Source organism: Ciconia boyciana, chromosome 23, assembly GCF_034638445.1.
Source record: "Ciconia boyciana chromosome 23, ASM3463844v1, whole genome shotgun sequence".
Lineage (NCBI taxonomy): Eukaryota > Metazoa > Chordata > Aves > Ciconiiformes > Ciconiidae > Ciconia > Ciconia boyciana.
In genome coordinates this window covers 2,808,074-2,828,803 of record NC_132956.1, presented here as the reverse complement: position 1 = coordinate 2,828,803, position 20,730 = coordinate 2,808,074, and the positions used below count along the sequence as shown (strand labels likewise).

The window sequence follows — 20,730 nt, the reverse complement described above, 5'->3', positions numbered from 1 at the left end:
CGCCACAGTCCATATAAATAAATGTCATCTTTATTTAACCAAATATAATTTATCAGTTAAGTTGACATCTGTCAATTCAGTTATAGGAACTATAAATAATTAAGACAGTCTTTTTCCTTTAATAAAAAGAGTAAACCAGTATTTTTCATTTGCAGTCAGCTGTATAGTAGGCATGCGTTTGAGTGCAACTGGTGGGAAAAGTTTTTGACCATCAACATTCTTCAATTTTAAATCAGATTCTTCCCTGACCTATTCCCCGCACACACCTTAGACCTCAGATAAACGTACGGACACCACCATCCCAGCAGCGTGACAGCTCTCCATCACCTCTGGGTCTCTTCATTTTACAGGAGACCACGAATGGTAGATTCTTCCTCTGGGGAATCTTTTCTTGGGGAACTAAATAGTGATGTGACACCTAAAAGACCAGGAAAGTTTCTCATATATATATACATATAAAAAAGCTTAAGTGTTAATGGAAGGAAGTCTCGTATCTGTTCCTCAGCATTAGCCAGAGAAATCGGGTAAGCAGCAGAGAATACTCCAGAAATCCTCAGGCTGAGACTTCAGTACAGCAGGCTGTGAGGGTTGGTTTGTTGGGGGTTTTTTGGGTTTTTTTTTTTTTTTTTTTGAACAGAGCTTTGCCCAAAGGAGATGTGTGAGAAGTCACGTCACTAGGGTGGAGAGCGCGAGGTTCACAGCTACCGCCACAAAGGACATGTTGCAAAGACAGGGAAGGGAAAGCAAGCCTGACGTTACATTAGCAAGGTAGAAAGGGGAAAGCCGTCTCAAAAATATATCACCTGCTCTTCTGAGGGTCTGAGAGGGCGAGGATCCCACCTCTGCCTCCCGAACGCTACGAACGGCTTCGGCAGTAGGAGGAGAACTCGGTATATGCCCACCGAGCAGGACAGGATTCTGCTACAACTGCAGAGAGGTCCTGAGCAGGCAAGAGCCTGACTGCCATTTGGTTTGGATACATCTGCTCCTGTGGCTTTCCAGAACTGGTTTCCCACTCACTAATCCTGACCTTCCTTTCCAACACGCTCACCTCTAGAGTAAGGACCAGCTCTGCAACCAGATCTCTGGGCTGGGACAATGCCCGATCCCAGACTAACTTTGGTCTTGACTTGGACCATAACGGGTGCATTCAGCTCTTTTCTGGGGGTAGGCAGGAACTGTTCCTAACAAATTGCTCCTTACCTAAAAAGCAGAACTGTCTACACTTAGGCAGGGCTTCGTAGAGCTCAGTTAGTCCTGGCATTGTCCAGAGTAACAAGCAGACCTTCCAACCTGGCCTTATTTCAGATGAAGATCAGCATCCCCAGCACCACATCGCACCATTTTCCAGCTGAGCAGAGATGCCCAGCCTTGCTGGGACAAAAGGAGACGACAAGCATTGGCTTGTATGAGAAATACAGAAGTTAACCTAAAGGAGGAAATTAGGCCAATCAAGGATGGTCGCGTTCTGCTGTGAGGAACACAGAGCAAGAGGAAAAGCAGACAACCACAAATCCAGCAGCTTTCAGGTTACGTTCTGGAGCTGCAAATCAGTAGGACAGGCAGGGTCTAGACCAGGGGCTGAACTGCAGCACTCCGGGCCTGCACAGCTAACCGAAAGGTGAGCTTTGCCATCATTTCAGGATCAGGATGCAAGGTGCCGCTACGCTGAATACTGTAGGCATTCCCCCAGCGTTCGGGAAGATACTGGCAGCTCCCCAAGCTTTGGGCAGTGCAGCACTGGAATTAAGCTCCATGGGATATACTATATTTTCCCCATCCTTGACAGATGTTAAGAGTTTTCCCCCCATGCACACTTATGCATTCGATTTATATTCATGCATTAGAGCCTGTTTAATAGTGCTGTCAGCTTGAGCACATCATTTAAACTTGGTGTAACTGGGTAACTGCACTTAGTTTACTGAATTGATTTATCTCCAAATGGGAAAACTAAAAAGCATCTGAGTGTCGACAGCGTTCAGGAAGATCATTTACAAACGCCTTCGTCACACAGCTAGAACAGGTTTTCTCTCATTACACCGCTGCAGACTGCATGAGTCCTTCCAACACGCACTGGCAGCGGAAGAGAAGGCATCTCAGCCATCGCCGAGCTGAACAGTACAAAAAGCAGAGGGGAAAGAAACAGAGCAGGGCTGTAACCCTGATGCCAGATTTTACATCCTGCTCAAGGGCAAGCGCGTTCCTTTGCTACGGTCCTGTACAGAGAGCTGCACTAAGAACCAGGGCTTCGGAAATCTGACTGCATCTGCTGAGCTGTTTTCCAGCTGGCGCCTACACAGAGAAATGCAGCGGCTGAACGGGGATGTCCTTTTCTGACAGACACTAAGAGCCTAACGCTCCCAAGTTTGAAACGCCTCAAGCTCAACTGGGAGAGGTACTGGGTGGCTTCTTCCCAGCTGCAATGGGCCCGTCAGCAGCACTCGGCAACGGAGAGAAAATCTTAACACACCAAATAGGATCTATTTTTCCATCCACCCCTCCAGGAAAGAAAAGTCAACTGAACTGAGCAGGCTGCCATGAAAACAGCGCTGTGCCCATACCAGCACGAAGGAGAGGCTCGCGCACGGCATCCACGATGGCTCCAGCGGATCCTCCGGCAGAGCACTGGCAGGCGGAAGGGCAGAAGGACACAGGGGGAGAGCTCACGGCCTCTTCAGGCAAAGCGCGGAGCGTATCCCTTCGCATGCAGCAGCAGCTGAACTCAGTTCACGATGAGAGGCAGAACAAGGAGCCTGCAGCTTGAGATGCTGCCGGATGGTCGGCGAAAGGGAGCCTAAATCTGTCAGCAGAGACCAGCCTGCTCACAGCCAGATTTCAGGGCTCTGCAGTCCTCAAACCCAAGGTCACTCGCTTTCCTTGTGGGCACACAGGAATGGGTGTTTCGGCACAGAGAACCCTTCCTCGCCGTCTTCGCTAGTGCCTCTACCAGAGGCTCGCGTGCTTTGGATGCTGGGCACAGGAGGGGGATTCAGAGAGCGAACACAAGGGAGGAGGGCAACAAGGCAGAGAAGACGGGAGATACCCCATGCCCTCATCCATGAGGTTGTACTTTGCTAGAAGGTGCCTGTTCAGTAAAATAAATCTGAACCTCACTTCCAGTATTTAAAACGCTTATGAAGCGAAAAAAGCAGCCCTTCACCTCTAGTGACTGGGGCAGGGTGGGCTCCCTGCGTGATCTGACTGATCAGCGTCTTCACTGTAACCTTGGTTCAGACATAACTACTATGAAATTGCACTTGGTGATTGTCTCATTACACTTTTTTTGTCCTTCCTAAAACTAGATTTATTTTCTGTACAAACTTGGCTTGAAATATAAACCACATAAAATTCCCATTGAAAATAATGAGAATCCAGTATCAAAGATGAAGTCTCAAGAGAGACAGGGTGGGGGGGGGGAAGCAAAGGAGAGCAAGGGCGGAGGAAAAGAAACGACGACAGGAAAGGAGGAGGAGAGCTGTGAGAAGGGGGAGCAGCAGGGAGAGCTAGTCTCCCACATCGGAGTCCCGGTCACCGATGAGCCAGAGGATGTGAAAGCTGAGAGCGAGGAGACCTGTTCCAATCAGGTCCCCCAGCGCTGTCAAGTATGGGATGGAGAAGTTGTCAGGATCGAGGTCCCTGCCCCACATCCAGTGCACCATCCAGTCAGCAATGTACAGAAGAATGAGAACCTGGGAAGCAGGAAGAAAAGAGCCACATCAGCCGCAAATCCTGACCTCTGCCATCCCAGCCTTCACGGAGCATCAGCTGGGGCAACTCCAGCTGGACAGGCCAGGCTCAGAGACGCGCAACCTCAACCCAAGGAACAGAGCTGGTGGCAGGTCAGAACCACCTTGCTGAGCGCTGCAGTCCTGGCATTTAATGCAGGCTGCACCCCCAAAGCAACAGGTACAGCACAAAGAGGAACCTGGCGAGTTTCAGTGGGCCCCTGGGCATCCAGATTCCCTGCGTCCTTAACAGCTTCTGCCCTATCCTTCTCTAGCTTCACATGTCACCATCAAATTTAGGCTCAGAAGGCAGAACGCTGGCACCCAAACACCAAAAAGTCTAAGTTTTGCATCTCAGTTTTCACATCTAACCAGAACAAGCTTGAAGAGATACGGGGCAAAGAGGGGACTCTGAAGCACACAGGATGCTCGGGAAGGGATAGCAATGTCTGGCTTCCAGAAATAAAAGAGCAACTGCCCAGCAGCTGAAACCGCCAGAGTGGGATGTTCTCTCCCATCTGCTTCAATGCAGCGAGAGGCTTGTATCTATATCTAAAGACAGAAGAAATTTGCGTTGGATCCTCTCAAGCCTTAGGTCTGGGACAAGGATCTGAAGTGGCCACAGGCCTGTTGCTAATGCCTCTGGTGCCTCCGGGGCTGGGAGGGTCTCGCTCGGGACACAGCGGAGCTCAGGACCGCAGCACCCAGCACACGGCGGTCACCCTGCTGCCAGCTCCCGCTCCGGTGCTCCCAAGCCTGCAGGCTGCTCGCAGCAGTGCCTCTGCAGAGCGGCTGCGAGCGGAAGCCCCCTCCAAATGCCCAAGCGCTCAGCAGGAGTTCACAACCTAAATTTAGCCTCCTGGATGACAGCACTCTGCTCCTGTCTCCGATGGATGCTCTGACTCATTTCCTCACGCTGGCCTCGGCTGTTGATTTTAGGGGACACTGAAACCAGGCACGGCTTCCACAAGCCGAGGGGGTGAGCAGGGGGAAGCGTATAGCTGGGCTTAGTAGGAAACTCCCTAACCGGAGTGTCTCTCCCTGCTCCTCTGCGCAGGCAGCCAGACTCCTGCAAGTGGCCGCTGGATTTCTGCGGCATGAATACCCCGGTCTGCGTGCGTCCCTCAGAACAGCCATCGTTATGGGCTCACACAGCTCCTGCGAGGAGACAGAGAGCCCTGTGCCGCAGGGCTGGCAGGTCTCTACCCTGCAGGGGACACAGGGAAAGGGCAGGACAAGCAACACAAGGCATGGGGTCCCTGCAAATTCCACATCCTGTTTTCTTCACCAGCAGTTTTAAAATTGTTAAAGCACCTTCTAAGACAGATTAACACGCAAGAGGTAAAAACTTCTGCTATCAGAAGGACTTAAACGAGACAAAAGACAGATTCAAAATTTACCAAGAACGGCAGGAAGGAAAAATTGTGTGTACAGGTATCAGCAAAGAAGGATTTACTCAGTTTGATACCGGCTCATTTGACAAATACAATCTCCTTGGCATACCTCTCCCCAGCACATAAATCTCTTACCTAGGGATAGGGTATATCGCAGTGCCTTTAGCAGCGTATCTACGACTTAACTGGCTGAACAGGTCCCCACTGCAGATGACGTGCCAGCGTCCCCTTATTCCAGCCGGAGGGGTTACAGCTTACCTGCAGAAGCGCAGCTGTCATGTAGAAGACTATGAAAATCAGGGTGAGCGTAGTGTGTCCACCTTGCATGGAGCTGATGGTGTAAAGGAAAACCAAGTGTCCAGGCACCACCAGAAGAAAGAGCACACGAGCGGAGCGAGAATTCACATCTGCAAGGAAACAAAGATGGAGTTCAGGCTTAAGACAGGCTTGAACACACAGCAACTCTGCAGCCTGCCTGGGCTCCAGGGGACAAGGCAGCACAACTATGGTCAAACTGGAAGCAGGGACCAGCACACTGGACCCTCATCCCCACACTGCAGATTTAGGCTGGAAGGCAGCGCCCTGAATGATGACCCAGCTGTCAGGATGCCCAAGGACTCTTTGCACCAAGCTCGGTAGGAGAGCTTAATTCTGTCCCCAGAGCAAAAGCTGTTCTTGGACCTCAGCTGCGAAAAGGCCTCATGTCCCATCTCTGACCGTGCTCAGTACAGAGCTGTCAAGCATTTACCGCCAACATTTAATTTCCTTGGAGCTCTGCCTGCACCTTGTCTGGCGATCAGTCTCCCAACAGACGACCACCACATTGGAGACCTCTCGCACCTCCTTGCTCCTCAGCCCTTGGCCCAGGAGGCCAGGACCCAGGCTGCAGGCTATCAAGCCTCTCTAGGAAGTTTGGAGAGTAATAACCTCTGCCTGCACTCTGTGCTGGAATGCAAGTTTGGGCTGTGCCCTGCCACACAACTGCCACAAATAACAGAGCTGTTAGGAAGCCTTTGTAAGTGAGAAGCTTTCTGTAACTGCAGCTCTGTAAGCCCAGCAGAGCTGCAACACTCGAGCAGCCTCAAGGCAGGTTTCAGTATCCTGGACACATCTGGAAAAGATTTAGAGGGTGGAGGATTTACGGTATTAGACAGTCAGGGCACGGGACTTCTGCACCATGTTTTCCTCATCCAGCAGGGCTATGTCCTCTCGCACAGTGGCTTTGCTAAAGGTCTGACTGTCTCTAGAGGGCAGGCCAGGCCAGAAGACCAGCCACATCCGTGAGCTGACAGCTGCCTCTGAGCAGACTTCAGCCACCATTTCCTGTGACAGTGCTCCAGCGACTGTCACAGACAAGTTTAGCCAGCCAAGTGCAGCAACTGCTGCTGGCAGAAGTCAATATATTTCAACACCCGACTTGGATACCTGAGCTGAAGAAAGTGCTGCAGGGGCTGGGGCACTTGCGAGGGGCTGTTTCGGAGCTCTCTCCAGGCATCCCACTCATGTGCAGGTAAGTGGAGATGCGACTAGCCTGCACTGCCACCAGGTTGCCACCCACACCTGCAGATAAGGAGAGAGCAGCAAGACAATGCCTCAAACACTTCAAAGAGAAAGAGCTATATTCAACAGCCAGCAGATCTGGAATTGCCAGGTGCTGGAATGATGTAGGGCAGTCTATTTTTGATGCGAATTCCACTTTCGCAGGATGTAAAGAGCTGAGACAAAGCACACTGTTCCACAGTTTCCCCTTAGGCCCCTTAATAAAACAGATGCAATTCTATTACTGCAGCTTTGATTGGAAGAAATATGTGAAACAAAAAAATGACGACTCAGACACCAAAACAGACACAAAGTTTAAAACTATTATTTTTTGCGTGAGGCATAATGAAATGCTGGAACCCACTAGCACAAGATGCACTGGCTCAGAATTAACTCCGTTTATTGCAAGAAGTAAGAAAAAAAAGGAATTTCCCTGGTTCATTAGGCAGAAAGGAGGTCAAAGCTTTATACCAGCAGCAGTTAGATTTCCTGATTCCGAGTTGCAAATCCAAAGCTTTATGTCACCAGGTGCCACAAGGCACGTATCTTGGAAGATGGGGGTCTTCCACCAGCCAGGAGGAATCAGAAAATGAAGACAGTTTTTGTTGGGCCCCTGGAAAACGTGTCATTTAGGCAACAGCCTCCCAGGTCAGTCACCCTCTGGGGAAAGGCTGGCACCAGGGGGAGCCACGCTGCTGCGAAGCTTGGGTCTAACCACCACGTCTCACTGGCAATCAAAGAGAATTAAGTCTCCTTAATCTGCCTGAAATAATGCACACGGGACAACTCTGCTGTCTGCCAAGAGTCTCCAAGAGCTGCAATTCCAGAGTGGAAAGGAACTCACCATTAATAACCGGTGTGAAGACAGCCATCCCAGCAAAGTTTGGATCTGAGACCGTTCTGTCCAAAATTAAACCCCCAACGCTGCAGAGGGAAGATTGAAGAGGTCCGTGCTGAAAGCTCATTAGGAAATACACAAAGCACTGAGGGTTCTGTCTGCTGCAGCGTGTGCACCCAAGGGTGGTATACACGCCTATTAACATGCACCTATGGTTGTGGTTGTTGCACGCGATTTTAAGCCTCAATATTTGATAACCAGAAGGCAGTTTTCGCAGGATCTTTTCGCATTGCTGCCAAAAACCATCAAAGACTAAATCCCCTAATGTACAGTTCACTGCAACACAATAATGGAAAGCAATCCTGCCCTTCAGAGGGCAGAGAGGGCTCTTGGGCAGAGGACTGCTAAATGGGATCTGTGTTTACTCCGTGGCCATGCCAGAGTCTCCCTGTGCAGCAGCTGGGACATTGCTAAGACCCTGGATTCCAGCAGTCAGGTGCTTAATCACTCCTGTGCCTCGGGACCTAGAACCCCATGTCTTTGTCCAGGAAACACAAAATAACCTCCAGTTTCCTGGCAGTCTGGACCATGGAAGCAGAAGAGTTTTGGTTCCCTCTTGTTCCAGAACCTACTGAGGGCTAAGAGGATGAAAGGGCTGCGGGAAAGGGCGCGTTGTCTGTCTGCGTTTGGGGGAGAGGAACTCTTCCATGCCTTCCTACCTGCTAATAGCCATTGCGATAATGACTGGCTCCCAGCCAGAGTACAGCACCTCCCGAGTTGCTGCATTCTTCTTGGCAATGATGATCCAGATGGGCAGCAGAGCTATGAAGAAGGCGCATACCAAAGGATTCACGTAGGCTTTGCTCTCTGAGGGGGAAATAAGCGGAGGCAACAGATCAAGGACACATCCCGCTGCAGTGAGGCAGGGTGCTATTTCAGCCGAGCTCATCAAGCCTGCCTACAGCCTGCTGTCACCCCTGGAGTCAGAAACTCCGGTAAGGGCAGGCAAACTAGACCAGACTGGCCTCAGCTCTGCAGGACATGGCATTTCCTTCTCCTGGTGTACTCACAGGGGCTTTATCAACAGATCCAAGTGAGATCTCTCCAATTTCTAACTGCTTATTCCCACTTCCCACTCCCGGGCAAGACCTCCCAGTGTTGCTTCACCTTTGGCTGAACCTGGCTGACTCACATCCCCTGCATCCCAGCCGCCAGGGAAGGAAGGTGGAGGGGAAGGAGGAGGAAGTCTAGAGTCTACAGCTGCAGCTCCGCACTGAGGATCCCCAGCTGGTGCTGACAGTACAAAAGACGAAATCCAAAGCTGCCTTTTCCCACTGCTTTAGCCACAGTCAAGCCCCTGGCACTTGGAAGGAGACAACCTCTCCCTTACCACTTTACCTGGTGAGAAGGAAGTATGCAGATCACTGCCAAGACTGTCTGCAGCTACAAAGCAGTAAGAAGGTCCATTTCCTCCCCTTATCAGTTCTGACTAGGTCTCACTAACTGAGGTAGCTTCCAGGCCAGGCATCCTATATACCCCGAGAACAGGAAGGGTAAAGGAAGAGGGTGAATTGCGAGGGAGATGCAACAGCACGTGGAAGGACCAGGGAGAGACAAAGGCCTTCTCTTGCTCCTCACCCAGCTCTTTGTACAAGCCCCAGCTGATTCCTGAAAGCAGAGCCAGGGTGATGAGATCCCCCAGGCTGGCAGCAATTGGTGTGGCAACGTTATCAGGATTGATCCCCATCTTCCTGGATCCAATGATGACCCCAATCATAATCATGCCTACAGCCAAAAAGAGGAAGAAAACAGGATGAGGCCAAGGGGAGCCCATCATTTTAGGAAGAGGTGCATGGAGGGTGTGCAGGGTCTGTCTCTCACCCAGAACAAGGGAAGCAATGAAAGCAGTAGCCACACTGCTGGCACAAAGCAGGACAGCATGGTCAATGCTGAAGTGCCCATCCGGGATCCATCCGAATATCACTGCTGCGATCGAGGCCAGGAAGCCAACCACAGTAGCCTGAACCTGAAAATAAAAACTAGACAGTAACCAAGAGGACTAGAGAGCAAAACGGTCCCAGGGTGAGGGAATAGGAAAACACCACTCAGGGTACCATCATTTCAGGTGGATTAGCATCTAGCAGGGAAACACCAGGTCTCACCTACAGAGCAAACTGTTACGGTAAGATGACTGTGGGACAAGAGGCTGCCAATACCAAAACCCAGGCGTTTAAACCTGACATTTGTCACAGCTGGCTTACACCAACTACCAATATTCCCACTTTCTTGTCCTTTCACATTTCCTTACCTGTATCAGAGCCATGTTCCCTGTTATCATCCTCCAGAGCTCTTTTGGTGTATCCATTTGGCCAATATTAGCCTGCAAGAGGACATCACAACATCGTTAAAGACAGACAGCATTTCGCATTTGCTAACAGTCAAATTCCTGCCTTCCAGCTATGCAAGTTTGTGCCAGGAGCAGGAGAGAATAACCACCTCAAATCCTCAGCTCTTACAGGAGAGCGATTCAGTAGAAAAGGTGTGCGCGTCCATGCGTGCACATACGTGCGTACAGCTGGGGCATAGCTCTGCAGTAACATCCCAGTCTGTGACATGCAGTTCTGTGAAAGTCACTTGGGCTTCACACCCCGGGTAACTACAGCGCCTCTTCCAACAGTTACGCTGGTTTTGTACGCCAGAACACCAAAGCTGTTCCCAATTTCAGCTTCGGCACCTTCTCCTTCCCAGCTGCAGGAATAGGCTGACACCCTCCTACGCGGCAGGAGTGGAGCCAGACCCGCTACAGAGGGGGTTTCGAAGGGAGTGTAAAGGGGAATCGACGTCAATAGAACGTCTGATGAAAATCTTGCAAAAGCAACAAGATATACTTTGTCCCCGTGCAGAGTCACGCACTGCTGCTTATTTACTCATTGAATTCACTCCACTGGTGATGAAGCCAAGCCTGGCTCAGGCCCAGATGGGTCGTGCCGCCCCTCAGGTCAGGCAGCCAGGAGGGAAATAGGGGTGCACGGACTCTCAGGTCAGCTATCTGTGTGCCCCAGCTCCAGTACGGACCAAGGCCAGAGTAGCATCACGTGGGCAGAGGAAGCTGGCAGTAAGAACTACTGTTTCAGTTAAAAGCTGAGTAAACAAGGCTAATGCCACGTGGAGACCTACTGAGTAGCGGGAAGCAGCCATGGCACACGGGTCATCTGGCACTGCTACAACCGCAGGAGATGCTAATCAGACTAACCAGAAGAGACGGAAAGTTGCTTTAATTCCCTGGCGTACGATCCAAAATAATCCAGCAGAATCACTGCAGGTTGCTGGTTACTGCAGAGCGTAAGGGTTCTGCTCTTCCCTAGCACCTTCTAGGTCTTTATGGGAAGTTGGAAGAATGGATAAGCAGAGGGTATAAGCTTATATCCGATTTTGTATTATTAGAAGCTCATGAACATGAAGAGGAAACGAGGGAGAGGCTCAAACAATCTGAAGGGGTAAATGCATGTTGGGGTTACTGCCTGACAGTGTCCAACTCAAATGTCTGCACAACAATACAGCAGCAATTTCTTCCTCTCAGGTTTCCTTGCTGGTCTCCGCAAAAAAACCCGAGAAGTCAGTGATCAACTAATCCTTCTGCTCTCCTTACTGCATGTGCTTGAGAAAACTGCCAGCTCTTTTCAACCAGCACTGAGATGTGCCCATCTCTGGAGCGAATTAGTCTGGTCAGTTTAGTGGAGCGGAGGAAGGAATGGGGGAAAACCAACAAAAAGTTGACTGGAGTAGCACTGAGCAAATACAGCACAGGAATTTGAGCTTCATATGAAGCATGACCTTAAAATTCCAGCCACATGGCAATTATGTTGGGATTAACATAACCTAGCTGTAGTCACTGGCAACAGGATTTTAATCCTTTAACTAATGGGAGAGTTTTGCTTCTTAATTGTGAAAGGAATTTCTGAGGTGCCTTAAAATGCAGCACTAATTAGAAACCCACAGTCTGAGAAACCACTCCAGGCTGCTTTCCTGCGGAGAGAGCACGAGACCCACACCGTGAAGCCCGAGCCAGAGGGGAGCTCCCTCCACACGCCTGCACGTGGGTCCCCCACGCTGAGGGAAAAACAGGGCACGGAAAAAAAAGGAAAGCCCAAGCGATCATCCTATCCCACCGTGCACAGATACAAGGAGGTAGAGTGCAAGGCTAGGGGATTCGTGTAGAGGCAGCACAGCCTCCTTTCCTGCCAGGGCAAAGGAAAGCAGAGGACAAAGCCTGGGTCTTGGCCCACAAGGCTAATGCCACACCACACCATGCCACAGCCATCAGCTCAGGGACAGGAGGAGGCACCAGGAGACCAAGCCGGTGCAAGGGCAGCAGCCGCTCAGCACAGACGGGCCCGTGAGCCGGACGAGTGCTCTCTGTGCCAGTTTCCTTGTGACCCTGCTGCAGCCACCAGAGCAGATAGGGAAAAGTTCTGCATTCCTGTGACTTTCTGCACAGTCTCGTTTCTCTGCCAAGCCTGCCCCAATGTTGCTCCGTGCCAGCCCCATAAGGGAAGAGGATGGAGAAAACGGAGGCCGCAGAAGTACTGCCTTTGTCCCAGGAGAGCCAAGCACTCACCCCGATAAGCCCATGCTCAGAAAGTGCAAGCTGGCCAAGGCCAAGAGCGAGAACAGCCTGTGTCTGGGACAGCAAAGATCCTGACATGATCCGAACAATAGAGAGCGACTAAAACAAAGGGATTTGTTTCCCAGAACGAAGGGGCAAACAAAGCTCAGCCTGCGACACAAGCTGCAGTGCTCAGCCTCTGTCCCTGCAAGCCCTGGCACCAGCGCACAGCTGGGCTGGGAGCAGCGTGAAGCCTCCCAGCAGCTTTGTCCTCCCCAGCAGCGCCTGGAGAGAGGAGACCAGCACCGAGGGGAAGCAGCCACAGCCCAGGTTTTGCCAGGTAATGCTGGCACGGCCATCCCCCAGGCAGCTCAGCGCCCTGCTCCTTCAGAGAACGAAGGGCAAGGGCTGAAGCCAAGAAGAAGGTGATCCCCGCAGTCAGCAGGAATTGGCAGGCAGGGGCTGGGGTGCAGAGGCCAAGCCAAGGGCTAGTCCGGGGAAATGCTGTTTGCCTTCCTGCTCCCCAGAGACTTCAGGGACCACCCCAGACTCTTCAGAATATGATGCCCATGTGCCACTGGTTCAGTGGACGAGAGCAGCATCCCTTAGGGTACATACAGGGAGCTACTGCATGAGGGACAAGAGGGGCTGCAGGTGACAAAGGCTAGATGAGCAGCTCAAAACGTTGGCTCTGCTGCCTTCCAGGAATGCACCAGAAACCTTGGGCCTCAGAGGCCAACAAGAAGCTGCTGAAGAGCAGAGTCACAGCTGGCATCACCTCATCGCTCAGGATGGAAGACCAAGAGAGGACCCAGGAGAGCAGATATAAAGAGATCTTTTCAACACTCTCCTGTGCTTTCTCCTGCAGCACCCAGCAAGAGGAAGGCTGAGAGGAAGGGAGCGTGCTAAGAAGCAGCTCTCTGCTAGCTATGCTTGCTGCCACCACCCAGGCAGACCGTTCTCCATCCCTACATCTCAGCGAGCACTTCCCGAGCAGTTCTCTCGGGCCAAAGCGCATCAGCTCCTCTGCACTGGCAAGGCCAAGACCAGGCTGCTTGCTGCAAAGGCTCTCCCGTCCAGCAATTCACAGCACAGAGCCAGCAGAGTTAAAAGCTTGGCAGCAGGCACCTAACACCTTGCAGATGTAAGAGTCAAAGCCATCCGTACTCCCATAATGGGAAACACAGAAAGATCAGGCCGTCACTTGCTGTCGTGCTCAAGCAGAAGATACTTTGCAGAAGGAAGGATTATTATTGTCCCCATTAGGAGAGGATGTCAGTCTCTCTCCAGCGCCACTCAGCTACAGAGCCAGACTGCTGTGTTATAGAAACATTTAAACACAAAGCAATTCATTTACAGCTGGACTAACACAGTATTCTGAGGAGCTAACAGAGCCTGCCGCCATCTCTCACAGGGAGCTCACTGTTTCACAGGAATCAGACTGAATTCTAGCAAGAGAAATGCCCAGCCATGCGTCTCCATCAACTTCAAGAGGCTGTCAAATCCACCTGCTAGCTCTCACTGCGAGGTCCCCTCCGTTTTAGCCTTTGCTGTACAATTCTCCCCAGGCTCTCTCATCTCCTAGCCCTCCTGAACCTGGCTTGTTTTAGCCGGCTTTGATGACACGCCGGCACCCAGCTTCCTCATGAAGAAAACTGGATCCAAGCACTCCAGACATTAAACTGCCAAAGCCAGCTCACACACTGTGCCTCCAGGCCCATGAGCAGCCATGACAAAGACGTGAATTGTCAGCAAAGCTTAAGGACTATTAAGCCTTCAAATCTCATCAGTCCAGTGGGATGAAGGCACCTTCCCAGCACGCTAAACTCCAGGCTCTGGTTTCAGTGGTCACCGACTTCACAGGCTCATGCACAGAGAGGTTTTTGTCTGCCCAGCCACTACGCACGCCTATGCCTTCCCTCCTCTTCCCAAACCAGGTATCCTGCTCCCTCCCTCAACCCCCTGGATACTCACAGCTGTCGACAGGCGAGACGCCAGAGTCATCTCTAGGTTCCCTTTCAGGCCCAGTAATGCAGGTACTAAGATAAATACCTCAGTCACGTATTTGAAGACGTCCCAGTGCTGCAAGATTAAAACAAAAAAGGACCATTAAAAAATAACCATGGCTGTTAGAAACCTTTGCTTTGGACTGAATGTCACTTACTCATCCACGTTTGCAGCCTGGCACTGCCCACGTGTGGCCCTGAGCAGACAACCCAGTTCCCCTTCTGGTGCTACACTTTGAATTTTGCAGCAATTTTACTGTTTTTGACATTTGTGTAGTAGCGACCACATGTTCCTGCTGAGCTTAAAAACCGGATCTCAGCCTGCAACTTTCAGTTAAAAATCCCCCAAAGATTAACCACTGACAAAATGTTTACGCATACAGAGGCCAAAATAGGGAAAGATGAAGAGGCTTTGCCCAATACTTGCAGTTTTTGGCAGAACTGAGTACTGAAGTTCGGTCAGTCTCAGCTGAGAGCCATTCTCTACATGTGTGTCTTACAAATACATGTTGGAGCAAGGCATTGCTGCTCCCTGATCCTGCCAGCTCCAAAAAGCAGCCCACCATGGTCTCTATTCCCCAGCACCCCACTGAGGAGATGCGTGCCCTCGCCCGGCACCTACATTCCTTGGGTATTTACTCCAGCTCTACAGTCAAGTCAGCTCCCTTGGGCACGAGGCAGAATAGGCAGCCATGGTTATTTAGGCAAAAACGAAGAGTAATTGCAGGGTAAGCAGTCTTAAAGTAGAGCAGCTGGCTTCCATGAAAACACAAAACCACCCCCCAAAACCCCCCTCATAACCACATTTAAAAAAACCCTGCAAGCTACACAAACCTCACTGCCCGATTCTTTTTCGTGAAAGTTTTGCAAGAAGGCCCTGTGTCCAAAATAACTCCCACTTCCCACATTGCCTGACTGCCATACTCCTTAAAGGACACCGAGCACAGCTGGAATCACACTCTCAACAGCTGGCTGCTGCGCTGAATGTCTTCACAGCCACGGCTCTCGCAGCTTTCTTCCTGCAAACGTTACCTGCAACGGGCTCCATCCCTCGCAGCGCTCTCCTTGGCAGTGCCAGACAGTCAGGCTAACTAGCCAACAGGGCACGTATTTCTTTCTAGGACAGGGAACACTATCGGCCAACACCTTACAGCAAATACAAGTCACTCTACCTGCATGACTAACACCTTCCTGTGGGGAAGGACTTCAGTTATTTTTGTTTATTTTTCCATCCTTTGTGCTGCTTGCCTTCACCGCTGCGCCAACAAATTCCAGTTTCCTGCGAGGTCCTTTGCAATACCACATTCAAACTGCACTCACTTGAAAAACCACTTGAGAGAAAACTGTGATCGCAGGAGGCAGGTAAGTGCTTGAGATGGATGAACTGGGACCATTTTTCCTCAAAGGGAAAAACCGTTTTCCAGTCAATAAAAATCCCCTTAACGTTTCTGACAGCTTCGTCAGACAAGCTAACCACACTCTCCAGCTCCCAGGTGCACGGATGAAAGCTGCTCAGCTATTTCAGGTTCTCTGCTTGAGGACAAGGCTCCTGAGGATACCCTGGCTCTAGACTCTTGTGCAATGAGCAGTCCTCTCCCAGCCGCTGGGATGGGCAGCGCCTAAGGAAACCACCACGGTCCCTGCTCCAACCACCCCGCACCAGCTAACCCGAGCTCCCGACTCGGGAGACCTTGCCACTGCAGCCAGAGGCACTCTGAAAGGGTACGGCTCCGCACAGCTCTCCGAGCAGGGGGACATTTGAGTTCAGTGCTCAATGCTGAGCAGGGCAGGAGGGAGAATCAGTCTGAAATACTTCATCCGATACAGTGGCACATCGGGCTGTGCTTCCTTTAAGGTCACATCTAGGAACAGGCGAGCTCGGCTCTCCTCAGTCTATTTTTAGGCAGGCATTATGATTATTTTGCTGCCTGTTGTACCAGTGAATCCTTTGCTACGGCTTCCCTTAGCAGTATCTAGAATTCACTCAGCAAGCAACACGCTCCCACTTCCCAGCAGGACGAGCTGGGTGTCACCAGAATCACTTAATGAAAGGAACATCGTCATTACTCAGACCGCAGGCTGGAAGCGCTGTGCAAAAGTTTCCTGGCTCTTTTTGCCTCCAGAGATCATAGAGGCAGAACCAGGCAATAGCTACCACAAGTTCACAGCCCTCCCTCACCTTGCCCCAACCCTGGCTTTGTAAATCAACCTTTAAAGGAGGCTGCACCGCAAGCTGGTGCCAGAAGCTGCTGTAACTGGAGTCTACTAAAGCAGCTCCCCGAGCAAGACAGGGGTGTTCCTGGAGAAAGGAATAAAAGCCATCTTCGGGGAAGGAAAACAAGGAGATTTCTGCAGACATCAGCAGCTTGCTCACTGCAAAGTGCAGGACCCATGGGCTCCTGCCAACTTTCTTAATATAAGATGTTATACAACACTGGTCTACGGGCATTTAGTATGTCTCGAAGGCCTCCCTGGCTCCTGCAGAGAACAAAGCTCCCTGCACAGACGTGTGCCCACGATGTGGTTCCAAGGGGAGAACCAGAGCCAGATTGTTTGGGGAACACAAAAAAGGGAAACAGAAGAGGAAATATGAATTTAAGTTCAGGGCATCGAGCCGTTAACATCCCTTTCCCACCTCTAACAGCCCCTCCAAGAAGCACAAAAATAAACTGTTTTCAGGGGCGAGAAGGGAGGCTAACACAGCACATGAGATTCTCCAAGATCATCCAGTTTGCTCCATGCAAAGGCGAACACACCGCACTGGGGAGCAAGGGGGGTCCCGGCTGGCTTTCAGCAGAGCTGTGTAAGAGAATTACAGGGAGAGGCATTTCATCTCCACTTCACCTCCTCCCTGCCCTCTACGGAGGGGGAGCATAGAGACTATAAGCAATCTAGATTTAACTTATTTCAGCTTCCTTTTCTACCGAGCCTGCAGTCCCTTTGAACACAAATCTACCCAGATACGAGAGCCACCAGACCTCGGTCTCTCCCGTGCAGCACCGGAGGGGTGAGATCGGACCCCGGCCTGCCAGAGGTTCTGGAAGAAACATCACACCTCAGGTGCTGTTTTGCAGTTTCCTGCAGGCTCACTGCCTTTCAGCTTTGCACCTGCAGACAACAGATATTTCCAGGGTAACAGCTGCTTCTCAGCCTCTGTCATTTTTAGTAACCGCGTGCAAAGTTAAGGCTTACAAGAGTCATGAGTAACAGCGTGGTTTCGCTCAGATTATAGCGGGATGGTGATTCATGACAGCTCAGAGGGGAGGGACGTGCTGCAGGTTGGAGCTATGACTGCCTTGGTGCGGCTGCTTCGTATAGCGTGCTTCTCCCAACCCTCTCCCTCCAAAATGCCAAGCAACAAGCGGCCTTAACAGGAGAGCTACAGCTCCAGGGCTGGCACTCCCCGCTGGCCCCGGCTGAGACCCACCCCAGAGGGATGCTAACACCAGAGGTGGTCAAGCAGGGGAAACGGGCAGACTCCCTCCTCTGTACGAAACACTGTCCATCCCATCCAAAGAATCTCCAAGGAACAGACAAGTCTGGAAAACAACACTTGTGGTTCTGCTGGGAGAGGGGACTGTGCCAATAGTCCTCTATGGTACACAAAAAAGCAGCTGGTATGCTCACGTGTCACCTGGCCCAAAGGTCTCTCCAATCCCAAAGGGAGCAGAGGCAAATTATCCTCCTGAGAGGCAAATTCATAGGGACCCATTAATGGGACAGCATGGCCAAAGGCCAGGGCTGCTGGTTTTCACAGTAGGGAGACCAATTACAGCTGGCTGATTAGTCCGTTTATCCAAAACAGAGGAAATTGAGCGTATGGAGCCCTCCATCCATCACAAACCATGGCTGCATCCAAAGCAACGGGACTCCAGTCTGCCCCAGGGCACCAGCGACCCACTCCACACGCTTCCCTCCTTTCATCCAAGGCTTTGAGTCTCTGGGAAGCCAGTTATCGAGATCAGCTCCCCAGACTCTGCAGGCAAGGAAACCAAGACCACACGCTTCCCATCTCCCTTTTCTACCCTACAGCATTTAGGTACCTCATTTAATCCCGAGGCTGAAGGGAGTTAGAGGAGTTGGCAGGACAAGCTGTATAGCCACACGCTGAGCTGCTGTGGGACAGAGGAATGATGAAGCTTTATTTCTAATGGCCATTAAAAAAAAAAAGGCAGGAGAACACAGCAGTATACCGCAGTATCCCACCCCTGCCCTGCTCCTCCCTGGCCAGAAGGGCTGTTCCTTCTCCAGGAAAGGCTTTAGGTTGGGTTCAAATCACTGGCTCTGGGAAATTGCCAGAAGAGCCACGCATGAGTTTACAGGGACCTTGCAAAGGGAAACATGCTTGAAATGTCTTTCTTTTTAAGAAAATTATTCTGGTAAATCTCTCCCGGACTAATTTACTGCAGCCAGCCTTTCCTGTTTTGAGTCACTTCACAGCTCTCTCAACATGTTGTATCAAGAGAAACCGTAAGGATGACCAGCATGCAAAGGCTTGCAGGGAAATATCCATTAGGGGCAAGAAAGCAAAAGAAGCGTCTGCTTGACCACCCACAAATATAAGAAAACCTTGACTTACCCTACTGGCAACACAGCTTGGGTGGAGATGATCGTAACTGCCAGCAATACAGACAAGTGACTGACGTTCAAGTCTTTCTACACCAACACTGCGAGGGTTTGTTTACCCCACTTAAAAAAACAGCAGAGCATTTTTGGTTGACCACAGTTCCAAGATGGCTGCCTCCTCCATCCAAATAGTTTCATAAACCTACGCTGCACAGATGATCGAGTTTTGTGCCTTACTGTTTCAGGCTGGGCATCAAAACACCTCTGCACAGCCTGTCTTTCAGAGCAAAGGAGAAGAGGTTAAGCAGCTGATCTGCTGCCAGACACACACACTTGGAAAACTTGTGCCAGAGACCGGTGCAGGAGCCACGGTCCATGAAGTCACATTTGCCACGTAAAACCTAAGCAAGCGGCACAGCTGTCGGGTTCCCACAGCGTCACCTGTCACGAGAGACCTAACGAGAGATCATGTCTGGTAACACATCAGTTTTCATCCAGAGGTAGCAGCCAGCTGTCTGCTTGGCCTTTCCTAAGCATCGTCTCCACACACCTCTCAGGAGGAACCACCCTGTTAGCCCAGTTGACCCTGGCCGCTTCAAGAGTGCGAGAAGGCAGCGCAAGGGCCACTCAGCCAGCCTTCGACCTTCGGAGCGAGCCACCGTGCAAGTGTCCCGCACGCACTGCGACAGGAGAATCATTAAGCTGGCTGGCACGAGCCTGCCGCGCTGCAACAGCGCAGCAAACATCAAAGATGGAAAAGGGACGCAGGACCTGTGGAACTAGCGACTGGAGCTGGGATGTCTACAGCCACCATCAGGAAAGCGCTTTATTTCAAGCTGTAATGCACAGAGTGGTCTCAGTTCCCAGGCATGTGCCAGCTGCAACCTCCTCCTCTGAGCCGGAGCAGGGCAGCTGCAGTGCAGGGGTGCCCGCAGCCTCTCCTCCCCTCGCTCCAGACATCGCCGAGGTCTCCCCCTGCCTCCCCCTACCCCAACTGGCATGCAAGGTAACAGGTCTCCTCCCCTCACAGTTGCTGTCTGCTGAACAAGCCTTGGCATTCGAGTCCCTCCTGGCTTGGGATCAAGCCATGGTCTACAGAGACAGGATTCAGAGCCCAGTGCCATGCCAGGGAAGTATCAGTCCTACCTGCACAATGTCCAGCACCATTCCAGCAGCAACCGTCCCAAAGCCTGCCAGGAGGAACGGAAAGAGGACTTGCAGCCCGATGGAAAAAGAGGTCTCCTTGAGGGGCGAGGCTGGCTCAGGACCTCGGTCTGTGCTGGTGTCATCACTTTCATTGCTCTGGCTCCCATTTTCCAGCAGGGCATCTTCTTCTCGCACCCCTTTAGCATTGGCACGGGACTCCAACACCACCACTTCTACCCCGTCACCGTCGGGTCCCAAGAAATCTGAGGGCTCCACCAGCTGCCCCCGGTCCGGACTGGTGAGACAGTCCACAGGCACAATGGGCAGCACAGCCCCATTGGCCTGGTGGGTCTCCTTCTGCTCTGGCTTGGAAGACATGCTGCAGAGAGGCTATCCTGACCTTCGGCTTGGTGGGCCTACAGCCAGCAGCTGTTCCAGAAGAGATCTTCTGCCAGGAGCTTATACAAATAGCCCTTCCGGCATCTAGAGGCGACCTCTCCTATCCTTGCTCGCCTGCCTTGGAGTGCAGAGACTGCTCCTGCAGCAGAGATCCCCATCAAGCAAAGTCCAGCAATGGAGGACACCAACCACTGAGCGAGCAGAGAACACCGCAGGAACTGGGAACTACAGCAAATTCACTCTAGTTCTCCTCCTCTCCAGCACTGTGCAGTACAGCAGCCACCGAGACAGGATCCAAGCTTTTCTTCTTTGATGTATGACACTTTAGTGCATCTTTCTCCAGGTCTTCTTCCAGCAGCACGGCTGCTGTGACGGGGCACAGAAAGCAGAGAGAAAAACAGATGAAGTAAAGATCACTGAATGACACAGAAGCTTAAAGGGCTGAGGAAGCAGAGTAGGTATGAGAGGGACTGGTTTTTAGAGATGATACAATCCAGAAAAGCTCTTCCTA

At 51.4% G+C, this 20,730-nt stretch overlaps 1 protein-coding gene across 2 annotated transcripts in view; it reads right to left on the bottom strand.

Annotated features, from left to right (window-relative positions):
• Window positions 1-38: 38 nt before the first annotated feature.
• Window positions 39-20,730, bottom strand: part of SLC41A1 (solute carrier family 41 member 1) — a 30,687-nt gene continuing 9,995 nt past the window's right edge. Inside the window, exons 1-10 of one of the 2 annotated variants that reach the window (XM_072886276.1) lie at window positions 19,821-20,202; window positions 14,077-14,184; window positions 9,805-9,876; window positions 9,378-9,522; window positions 9,135-9,281; window positions 8,216-8,363; window positions 7,503-7,582; window positions 6,545-6,679; window positions 5,378-5,526; window positions 39-3,689 (exon numbers count right to left, since the gene is read on the bottom strand). In XM_072886276.1, the coding sequence (XP_072742377.1) occupies window positions 3,504-3,689; window positions 5,378-5,526; window positions 6,545-6,679; window positions 7,503-7,582; window positions 8,216-8,363; window positions 9,135-9,281; window positions 9,378-9,522; window positions 9,805-9,876; window positions 14,077-14,184; window positions 19,821-20,198 (1,548 nt within the window). In that variant the 5' untranslated portion in view covers window positions 20,199-20,202 and the 3' untranslated portion in view covers window positions 39-3,503. Of the gene's footprint in view, window positions 3,690-5,377; window positions 5,527-6,544; window positions 6,680-7,502; window positions 7,583-8,215; window positions 8,364-9,134; window positions 9,282-9,377; window positions 9,523-9,804; window positions 9,877-14,076; window positions 14,185-19,820; window positions 20,203-20,730 lie in introns of those variants that run through there. The other variant, XM_072886277.1, reaches the window with a different exon arrangement.